The 11,822-nt window shown below is 45.6% G+C and overlaps 1 protein-coding gene across 1 annotated transcript; it reads left to right on the forward strand.

Annotated features, from left to right (window-relative positions):
- The first annotated feature begins 10,344 nt into the window (after positions 1-10,344).
- On the forward strand, positions 10,345-11,788 carry RLN3 (relaxin 3). Its single transcript, XM_060094047.1, is given in 2 exon segments — positions 10,345-10,623; positions 11,559-11,788. Coding segments are annotated over 2 exon segments (501 nt in total). The 5' UTR covers positions 10,345-10,352.
- Positions 11,789-11,822: the final 34 nt, after the last annotated feature.

Below are 11,822 nucleotides of genomic sequence, written 5' to 3' on the forward strand. Positions count from 1 at the left end.
GGTGTTATCAAACGTCAGGTGAGAAGATGATGGGGAGCAAGATACGCCCAGGGGAAAAAAAAAAAGATACGTCCAGGCTTCACTAGGTGTAGAGGTGCAGACTTCATCACAGAGGACATACTGTCACCAGTGTTAGCTGCAGTGAAGCTGAGCATCACAGTAGAGGGACCCTTGGGCCTCCGGGGCCTCCTGATGCGATACCAATGGAAGTTCACAGCTTCCCCTGGGACACATCTTGCCAAAATGTTAAACTTGACTCTGATCAGTTCTCTTGACCTAACATTCAGTTTGCAGGAAATGGGAAGCGTAGAGGAACAAGTTAAATGACATCAGGAAGCAACCGACAAACCCCGAGGGTGGAGTGTGCTACAGGACAACTGTCCCAGTGTCTTCAACGCATCAGTCATGACAAAAAGGAGTGGGGGACTTCCCTGGTGATCCAGTGGTTAAGACTCCATGCTCCCACTGCAGAGGGCACAGGTTCCATCCCTGGTTGGGGAACTAAGGTCCTGCATGCCTCGCAGTGAGGCCAAAAAAGAAAAAAAAAAGAGTGGGGACTATTGTAGGGCAGGCGACATCATTGACATTTGAGGCCAAATTGTTCTTTGTCGCAGGGGGATATTCTGTGCACTGTAGAGCATTGAGCAGCATACCTGGCCACCACTCACTACATGCCAGTAGCACACAACCTCCCACCCCCTCCCTTTGCCAGGTGTGACAACCAAGGATGTCTCCAGACAGCCAAATGTCCTTGGAGATACTGCCCTGGAGGATGGTGGAGCAACTGACAGAAGGACCCAGGGTCCCCAGGCTGTCTGCCAGCAGAGACAAACATTCTCTCTTGTTTAAGCCAGTTATTGGATCCCTGTTAAATTGAGAGAACCACAACTTTGGTAATTCTCTTCCAAGTTTTTATATTCACTGAGTTTTGCACCAGATAAGAATGCTCATTGAAGCAGGAAGTTGGAAGCAATGTAGGTGTCCATCCCTCAGGGACTAGAAAGATGAAATAAGAATGCTGAATGATATAGAGTACTAATCTAACAGTGAAAGCAGCAAAGTAGCTCTTAAAAAATGTGATGCTGATGTGGTGAAACTCAGACACTATAGCATTTTAAAATAAGGCAACCTTGCTCCTGACCCAAGTGGAAAGAGTGAGAGGCCTTCATGGAGTTTTGCTAAAAGAAAAAAAGAAATTAAGAGACATCCATTAATGTGCCAGTGAGTAATGAAATAAGAATCTGACACTTGGTGCATTGAAATGCAAACAAGATGTCCTTCTGTTATGCTGGAAATTCATCTTAAAAGCCTGTGCATTTCTGCTTACTAAACATGAGGTGTAGTGAATGATTAGCAGGCTCGTTCTTCTTCTTTTTTTTTTTTAATTTATTTAATTTATTTATTTTTGGCTCCGTTGGGTCTTCGTTGCTATGTGCAGGCCTTCTCTAGTTGTGGTGAGCAGGGGCTACTCTTCATTGCGGTGAGCGGGCTTCTCATTGCGGTGGCTTCTCTTGTTGCAGAGCACGGGCTTTTTTACTGTGGTAAAATATATATAACATAAAATATACCACTTTAGCCTTTTTTTTTTTTTTTTGCGGTACGCGGGCCTCTCACCGTTGTGGCCTCTCCCTTTGCGGAGCACAGGCTCCGGACGCGCAGGCTCAGCGGCCATGGCTCACGGGCCCAGCCGCTCCGCAGCACGTGGGATCTTCCTGGACCGGGGCACGAACCCGTGTCCCCTGCATCGGCAGGCGGACTCTCAACCACTGCGCCACTAGGGAAGCCCCACTTTAGCCATTTTTAAGTATAAAGTTCAGTGGCATTAAGTACATTCACATTGTCATGCAATTATCACCATCATCCATCTCCAGAAATTTTTCATCTTCCCAAACTGAAGCTCTGTACCCAGTTAAACAGGTACTCCCCATTCCTCCCTCTCCCAGCTCCTGGTAACCACCATTCTACATTTTGTCTCTATGAATTTGCTTATTCAAGGTAGATTGTAAATTGGAACAATACAGGACTTTCCCTTTTGTGTCTAGATTCTTGCATTTAGTGTAATCGTTCAAGGTTCATCCATGTGGTAGAATGTGTCAGAATTTCAGTTCAAGGTAACATGTTTTACATATTCTTCTGCACCTTCCTCCTCCACCCCCCCAACTTAACAACAAATGCCGGAGTGCTCCCCTTTCCAAAGTTCTCTTTATGCACCCTTGTCATTTTCTACAGCCGGATAGTATTTTGCCATGTAGATACCCCATAGTTAATTTCACTGCCAGAGACAGACATTTTTTTCATTCGTTTGTTCTTAGGTTAACACTGCAGTGAAGAACCTTGCACAAATGTCATTTCACACGTATGCAAGTGTATCTGTATATAAATTCTGCAATGTGAGATTTCTGGCTCGAAGATTATGTGCATTTGTAATTTTTACAGATATTACCAAATTTCCTTCCTTGAGGGTTAGATTAATTCACACTCCCTTCAGCAATGGATAAGAGTCCTGTTTCCCTTTAGCTTCACCAACAGAATATTATCAAACTTTGGATTTTTGCCAAAAGAACAAGTGAAAAATGGTATCTCAGAGTAGAGAAAATTTGCATTTTCCTAACCACAAGCAAGACAGAACATGTTTCCATATTTCCATGTGTTTAAGAGCTATTTATAGTTTTCTTTTTCCTCTCTGGTCACCTTCCTTGTCCATTATTCTTTTAGGTTGTTGATCTTTTCCTTCCTGATTTCTAGGAGTTTTTTTTTAATTTTTGTTTCTTTTTTTAAAAAATTAATTAATTATATTTGGCTGCGTTGGGTCCTGGTTGCTACGAGCCGGCTTTCTCTAGTTGCCATGAGCAGGGTATACTCTTTGTTGCAGTACGTGGGCTTCTCACTGAGGTGTCTTCTCTTTGTTGCAGAGCACGGTTTCTAGGCGCACAGGCTTCAGTAGTTGTGGCATGTGGGCTCAGTAGTTGTGGTGCATGGGCTTAGTTGCTTTGTGGCATGTGGGATCTTCCCAGACCAGGGCTCGAACCTGTGTCCCCTGCATTGGCAAGCGGATTCTTAAGCACTGTGCCATGAGGGAAGTCCCTTAAGTGCATTTTTATGCTGTCCATGATAATGGTGGTGATGATGATGATGATGATGACAGTAACAATAATGATATTGGTAGCAGATAATATTTCCCAATTCTTATATATTAGTTTCCTATGGCTGCTGTAACAATTCACCACAACTGCGTGGCTTACAGCAGTGGAAATTTATTCGCTCCCAGTTTTGCAGGCCAGAAGTCTGAAATCAAAGTGTCAGCAGAGTTGTGGCTCCCTCCCAAGGCTCTAGGGGAGGATCTTTCATTCTCTTGCAGCTTTCGGTGGCTCCTTGGCCTCTTTGGCTACATCACTCCAATCTCTGCCTCTATCTTCACTTGGCCTTATCTCTTCTGTCTCTGTCTATTAACACTTGTCATCGAATTTAGGGCCCATCCAGATAATCCAGGATGATCTCATTTCAAAGTCCTTAATTATATCCACAAAGATCCTTTTATCCAAATAAGATCACGTTCACAGGTCCTGCTATATATCACCAGGAGGTGATCACCATTCAACCCTCTGCACTTGGGTGTTATGCCCGGTGCTAAGCACTTTACATAATTTCACCCAAGTCCTCAAACAATCCCATAAAGTAGAACGCTTATTATCTACATCTTCCCAATGAACGCATAGAGATGCAGCACCTTGCTCGCAGGAAGTGGGATTTGCACTCAGCTGTGATGGGCTCAAAATTCTGATTCTGTGTGAGGCACAAAAGAAGCTTCTGGTTCTGGGACAGTCAGTTAAAGTCAAACAGTCAGGAAACAAATATTTCCTGACGTGTTTGTTCATCAGCAACCCCTGGGCCAGGATTGGGGATATGGAGAAAAGGGCAGAAGGGTACATCCCTAGAGAGTGGCCAGGAGAAGAGGCAGAGGAGGGGAGCATATTATTCATCAGCCCTTTTGAAGCAGTACAGTCAGATATGACTCCTGTCTTCTGGAGCGTTGGCCTTGGCCTTGGGGGCAACCAAGGCCAGGAGTCCGTCATGAAGAAAAGGACAAAGGAATAAAGTTCGAATCCAAAGGGGATGCGTCAAGTAGACATAACATTTAAGGGGCTTCCCAGGTGGCACAGTGGATAAGCATCCACCTGCCAATGCAGGGGACACGGATTCGAGCCCTGGTCTGGGAAGATTCCACATGCCGCAGAGCAACTAAGCTCATGCACCACAACTACTGAGCCTGAGCTCTAGAGCCCGCGTGCCACAACTACTGAGCCCATGTGCCGCAACTACTGAAGCCCGCACACCTAGAGCCCACACTCCACAACAAGAGAAGCCACCCACCGCAATGAGAAGCCTGCACACCGCAATGAAGAGTAGCCCCCGATCACCACAACTAGAGAAAGCATCAACAAAGACCCAATGCAGCCAAAATAAAAATAAAAATTTAAAAATTGGGCTTCCCTGGTGGTGCAGTGGTTGAGAGTCCGCCTGCCGATGCAGGGAACACGGGTTCGTGCCCCGGTCCGGGAAGATCCCACGTGCCATGGAGCAGCTGGGCCCGTGAGCCATGGCCGCTGAGCCTGCGCGTCCGGAGCCTGTGCTCCGCAACGGGAGAGGCCACAACAGTGAGAGGCCTGCGTACCGCAAAAAAAAAAAAAAAAGAAATAACATTTAATTAAGCAACACTTACTGCATGCCACAGAATGTTTTAAGAATTTGATGCACTCATTGAATCCTCCTTGTTTTACAGGTGAGGAAACCAAGGCACAGAGAGCTTAAGTGACTTGCCGAAGGTCACACAGCAGGAACTAGGCATACACAGGATTCGAACCCAGCTCTGCCCATCACCAGAGCCCTTATTGTTGTTTTTTGTAAACTGAGGTGAAATTTAAAATTATATAATATAAATAATTAAATAGGACAGCACTTCCACTGCAGGGGGCACAGTTCCGATCCCTCGCTGGGGAAGCTCCACAAGCTGCGCGGTGTGGCAAAAAACAAAAACCAAAAAAACAAAACAAATAAATAAATTGAGGTGAAATTGACATAACATAAAATTAACCGTGGTAAAGTGAGCAATTCAGTGATATTTAGTATATTCATAATGTTGTGCAACCACCACCTCTGTCTAGATCCAAAATGTTTTCGTCACCCCAGAGACATACCGGTAGGATTTACTCCCGATTCCTCCCTCCTCCCAACCCTTGGCAACCACTAGTCTGCTTTCTGTCTCTATGGGTGTGAGTATTCTAGACATCTCCTATAAATGGAATTATACACTATGTGACCTTTGGTGTCTGGCTTCTTTCACTCAGCACAATGCTTTCAAGGTTCATCCACATTGTAGCATGTGTCATTGCTTCGTTCCTTTCTAGACTGAGTGATAGATATTCCATTGTATGGATGGACCATATTTTGTTTATCCATTCATCTGTTGATGGGCATCAGGGTTGTTTCCACTTTTTGGCTATTGTGACTAGTGCTACTATGAACACGCATGTACATGTAACATTAAAATGGTCAATTTTATTTCATATGAATTTTACCTCAATATATTTTTTTTTAAGTGATGCTATCAGCTGAGAAGGCCCAGAAGCAACAACATCAACTCCCACCCTCAGTAGCAATGAGCAGACTCAGCATCCAGGTCTTGGCTTCTCAATGCCACTCTCCAGTAAAGGGAACACAGGCTCCTTGGGAAAATGGCTGATACTAGGACTGGGGCAGGGGAAATGCAAGATGAGCCTGGAACATCTTGTGGTGCCAGACAGTAAGGAAGTACTTTAAAATATATATATATATATATATAGAGAGAGAGAGAGAGAGAGACAGAGACAGAGACAGAGACAGAGACAGAGAGACAGAGAGAGATAGTCATGTCAAAAGAGCAGTGCCTGAAAGAAAATGCTTAGAGCAGGAACCAGTTGAAAGAGCTCCCAATGGCCAAAGCTGGAACAATTTGGGCAGTGAAATAAATAATAATAGTATTGAATTTTAACCCAAAGAATAAAAATAACTATTCATGAGTCCATATTGGTATAAACAAATAATTGAACAAGTAAATAAATGAAGATGAAACAACTCTTCCTTACAGAAGAATTCCAAATAATAAATAATAGCAAATGCACACAATCCACCAATGAATGCTAACATCAGTGGGTGGAACGGGAAACAGGGTCTTTGCATAGCCTCAAAGCATCTCACTCAAAGCATTTATTAGTTAGTAGAGTTTTAACATATGTCCACAAATTCTTCCATACTCCTCCTCCCAGACGGTGGAGTTAAATTTCCCTGCTCTGGATGGAGGCTGGGAATGTTCTGTTTCTGGACCTGAGGGGTGGATGCAGAAGTGTGTTCAGTTTGTGAAAATTCTTCCCGGTGTCCACTGATGATCTGGGCACTTTTCTGTAAGTGCCCAGATCTGTATGAACTTTGATAAAAAGTTCAATTTGTTAGAATGAAAAAAAAAGGAAAAAAAAAAGAAATAGACTCAGTTATGTTTCAGAGATTCAGTTATCTGTTTCAGAGATGCCCAGGTTGGTGTTAAAACTAATTAAAAGCAGGGAATTCCCTGGTGGTCCAGTGGTTAGGACTCCGAGCTCTCACTGCAGAGGGCCTGGGTTCAATCCCTGCTTGGGGAACTAAGATCGCATAAACCATGCGGCACGATGGAAAAAAAAACACAAAACGAATAAAAAGCAAAGAAGTAGCGATGGCTGAAGTCAGGATGGTGGTTACCTCTGCAGGGAAGAAATTGTGACCGGGGATGCGGGGTGAGGGGGGGTTGACATCTGTGGTACTGGCACTGTCCTTCTTCTTGATCTGGGTAATGATGACATGGGTGTTTAAAAAAATCATTATTATTATTATTATTATCATTTTTTAATTTATTTATTTTATTTATTTTTGGCTGCGTTGGGTCTTCGTTGCTGCGCGCAGGCTTTCTCTAGTTGCGGCGAGCGGGGGCTACTCTTTGTTGCGGTGCGCGGGCTTCTCATTGCGGTGGCTTCTCTTGTTGTGGAGCACAGGCTCCAGGCACGCGGGCTTCAGCAGTTGCGGCTCACGGGCTTAGTTGCTCCGCGGCACGTGGGATCTTCCAGGACCAGGGCTCAAACCCGTGTGCCCTTCATTGGCAGGCAGATTCTTAACCACTGCACCACCAGGGAAGCCCCTAAAAAATCATTATTTTTTAAATTGCGCAAATTGCAATGTTTTTCACATTTTGGTGGTGTCCTGGAGCCGGCTTATACTGACTTGTGAAAACTGACTGTTACCTTTTCAGGAATTTGGCAACATCACACTGATATCACGCTGGTAGCTTGAAATTGGCCAGAAACCTATAACTGCTATAAGTCAAGGCCTTTTTTTTTTTTTTTTTTTCCGGAGAGCCCATTGGGGTTTACTTGTTTTGTTTTATTATTTTTTAATATTTTTAAAAATTGAAGTGTAGGGGGCTTCCCTGGTGGCGCAGTGGTTAAGAATCTGCCTGCCAATGCAGGGGACCTGGGTTCAATCCCTGGTCTGGGAAGATCCCACATGCCGCAGAGCAACTAATCCCGTGTGCCACAACTACTGAGCTCGTGCTCTAGAGCCCATGAGCTGCAACTACTGAAGCCCTCACACCTAGAGCCCCCGTGCTCTGCAGCAAGAGAAGCCACCGCAATGAAAGGCCCGCGCACCGCAACGAAGAGTAGCCTCCGCTCGCAGCGACTAGAGAAAACCCGCATGCAGTAATGAAGACCCAACACAACCAAAAATAAATAAAATAAAATAAATAAATTTTTTTTAAAAAATTGAAGTATAGAGACTTCCCTGGTGGTCCAGTGGCTGAGGCTCCATGCTCCCAATGCAAGGGCCCCAGGTTCGATCCTGGTCAGAGAACTAGATCCCTCATGACACAACTAAAGATCCCACGTGCTGCAACTAAGGCCGGGTGCAGCCAAATAAATAAATAATTAATTAATTTAAAAAAATTATTTTAAAAATTGAAGCATAGTTGATTTACAATGTTGTGTTAGTTTCAGGTATATAGAACATTGATTCAGTTATACACACATTCATATATATGTGTATATACATATATACATATATATATATATATATATTCTTTTTCAGATTCTTTTCCCTTATAGGTTATTACAAAGTATTGAGTATAGTTCCCTGTGCTATACAGTAGGTCCTTGTTGGTTATCTATTTTATGTATAGTAGTGTGTATATGTTAATCCCAACCTCCTAATTTATCCCTCCCCTACCCCTTTCCCCTTTGGTAATGATAAGTTTGTCTTCTATGTCTGTGGGCCTATTTGTGTTTTGTAAATAAGTTCATTTGTATCTGGAAGGCCCACTGTTAAACATTGCCCAGCACACGACAGTTCCTCTCTGTATATGATATTAGTTAAACATTAAAAAATTATATTAAAAATTATGGTAACATACACATAACATGAAATGTACCATCTTAACCATTTTAAGTGTACAGTTCAACGACGTAAAGTACATTCACATGGTCGTGCAACCATCACTACCATCCATCTCCAGAACCATTTTCATCTACGAAACTGAAACTGTCTCCATAACAATATTTACAAAAATAAATTTACTTATTTATTTTTGGCTGTGTTGGGTCTGTTGCTGCACGCGGGCTTTCTCTAGTTGCGGCGAGTGGGGGCTACTCTTTGTTGTGGTTCACGGGCTTATTGCAGTGACTTCTCTTGTTGGGGAGCATGGGCTCTAGGCGTGCAGGCTCAGTAGTTGTGGTGCATGAGCTTAGTGCTCCGTGGCATGTGGAATCTTCCCGAACTAGGGCTCGAACCCGTGTCCCCTGCATTGGCAGGCAGATTCCTAACCACTGCACCACCAGGGAAGTCCCAACATTTTTTTTAATCCTTAAAAATTTTCCCTGGAGGGAGGGATAAATTTGGAGATTGGGACTGACATATACACACTACTATAAATAAAATAGATAACTAATAAGAACCTACTGTATAGAACAGGGAACTCTGTTCAATACTCTGTAATGACCTATATGGGAAAACAATCTAAAAAAACAGTGGATATATGTGTATGTATAACTGATTCACTTTGCTGTGCAGCTGAAACTAACACAACACTGTAAATCAACTGTACTCCAATAAAAGTTTAAAAAAATATTTTTTCCCTTGGAGAGCATGAGCTCTGGAACCAGAGGCTCTGTTTGAACCCCAACACCCACCTCCACTTACTAGCTGATCTTGGCACCTTAGGTCACTCTTCTGTTTCCTCACCTGTAACATGGAGACAGTCTTAGTCTTAGTCTCATAGTCCAGTGGCTCTTAAAAGTGTGGTTTCTGAACAAGGACCAACTGTAGAGCACAGGGAATTCTGCTCAATGTTATGTGGCAGCCTGGATGGGAGGGGAGTTTGGGGGAGAATGGATACATGTATATGTATAGCTGAGGCCCTTTGCTGTGCACCTGAAACTATCACAACATTGTTAATTGGCTATACTCCAATATAAAATAAAAAGTTAAAAAAAAAAAAAAAGAGGGCTTCCCTGGTGGCGCTGGTGGCGCAGTGGTTGAGAGTCCGCCTGTCGATGCAGGGGACATGGGTTCGTGCCCCGGTCGGGGAATATCCCACATGCCGCAGAGTGGCTGGGCCCGTGAGCCATGGCCACTGAGCCTTCGCGCCTGGAGCCTGTGCTCCGCAATGGGAGAGGCCACAACAGTGAGAGGCCCGCGTACCGCAAAAAAAAAAAAAAAAAAAAAAAAAAGAGAAAGTGTGGTTTCTGGACCAGCAGCATCAGCATGGCCTGGAAATTTGTTGCCAATAAGATTTTCAGACACTCCGCATGTACGGCCCAGTGATCTGTGTTTTAACAAGCCCTCCAGGAGATTCTGAGGCTTGCTCAAATTTTAAGAACTATTATCATAGGTTGTTGGGAGGATTAAATCAATTAAACAAATAAACATATTTAGAGCAGTGCCTGGCCCCACAGCGCATACTGTGTAAGCACTCATTGTTGTTATTACGGAGAAGGCCTGGGACCCTAGCAGTATGGTGGTGATGGGGGGCTGGCTGTGCCCTCTCTCCCGGTCTGGTGGGGGTCTGGGTTCCCGGTCTCTGCTAAGTGGAGGCCTTCTCACTTCTTTCTGTTGAAGATGACAGTGAGCTGGACCACGTCACCCCATCCCTGGCGAAAGGTTATCGCTTGGTCTGGGAAACAGGAAAGGTCAGTGCTGGAGGGGTGGAGGGGGCCGCGTGCCTGCCTCCTCTCTGCTAGTGGAGATAAAGGAGGTCACTTTGCTCCTCCATGACAGGCGGGGGGAGCTAAGATGTATAAATGGGGGGCCAGGAGGCGGTGGAGGCACCAACCACAGGAAGCTGCCTTGCTGTGCCACCTCTCACATCTCAGGCAGCCCTGTCCAGCATGGCCAAACGTCCTCTGCTGCTGCTGCTGGCCATGGGGGTGCTGGCTGGGGAGCTGTGGACCGAGGCCCAGGCAGCACCCTACGGAGTGAAGCTTTGCAGCCATGAATTCATCCGAGCAGTCATCTTCACCTGTGGGGGCTCCCGGTGGAGACGGTCAGACATCCTGGCCTATGAAGCTATGGGTGAGGCTGGGGAGGTGCTGTGTGTGTGTTAGGGGCATTGACAGGACACAAGATGGGTCCAAGGAGCCAGGGACGGAGGTGAGATGAGGGGCTGGGGCAGGAGAGTCCCTCCTCCACCACATGCAGCTGGGGAGATGGGCCAGGCCCTCAAAGCTGTGTCAAGGCTGGGGGAGCCGGATGGGGGAAGGGCAGTAAGCCATCCACACCAGCTAAAAGTCTGCTGCTACTTGGGAGCCCTGTGCCCTGCATTAGGCAAGGCTGCTCTTTGCACAACACTGGGAAGTGCCTTTCAGAAGCCAAAACTAAAGTGCTTTCCAAGCCTTCAGGGAAGGGAGTGTGAGGGGTGTGGTGAGTACAAGGCTAGATTTGCCACCTAGTAGGTGACCCTCCTACCAAGTTGCTTTCCTCCCCTGATCCTCTTTATCTGCAAAAGGGAGGCACAGCCCCTGTATCTTGCAGGTTTGTTAAGCGGCAAAATTGAGTGAAAACAGATTAGGACAAAGTTGAGTGCCTACCATATGCCAGACACTATTCTAAGTTTTTTTTTTTTAAATGGGTATTAATTAAGTCATCTACTCTGTATAAAAACCCTAGAAGGTAGGAGTTATTACTATCCCCGTTTTGCCGACAAGGAAACGGAAGCTGAGAGATGATAATGGGACTGGTGCTCAGTCAGTTCAGCTCCCAAACACATGTTCTTAACCATCAGGTCCTCAGTAAATAAATAGTAGGGGAAAAGATATGACAGAAGAGGAAAGTCAAGCTCAATGAGGTTGAGTAAGCTGCCCATCAAAGTGGGAACCCAGGCCTGAGTGGAATCAAAATCTTTACTCAGGAGGCTGAGTCACAAGAACAGAGAAGTAGCTGGACCAGCCAGGAGCCCGGACTCTGGGTATGACAGAGTCCCAAGCACTAACTCTTTTCATCTTTTGCAGGGGATGCCTTCCCAGACGCAGACTCCAATGCAGACAGCGAGCTGGATGAGGCAGTGGCCTCCAGCGAGTGGCTGGCCCTGACCAAGTCCCTCCAGGCCTTCTATGGAGGCTGACCGGGCTGGCAGGGCACCCCAGGGGCTCTGCGGGGCAGCCGCGATGACCTGGCTGGCCTCTCCAGCAACTGCTGCAAGTGCGGGTGCAGCAAGAGTGAAATCAGCAGCCTCTGCTAGAAGGGGAACTGGACAGCCAGGGAGCACCAGGGTG

Source organism: Mesoplodon densirostris, chromosome 3 (genome assembly GCF_025265405.1).
Source record: "Mesoplodon densirostris isolate mMesDen1 chromosome 3, mMesDen1 primary haplotype, whole genome shotgun sequence".
NCBI classification, from domain to species: Eukaryota; Metazoa; Chordata; class Mammalia; order Artiodactyla; family Ziphiidae; genus Mesoplodon; species Mesoplodon densirostris.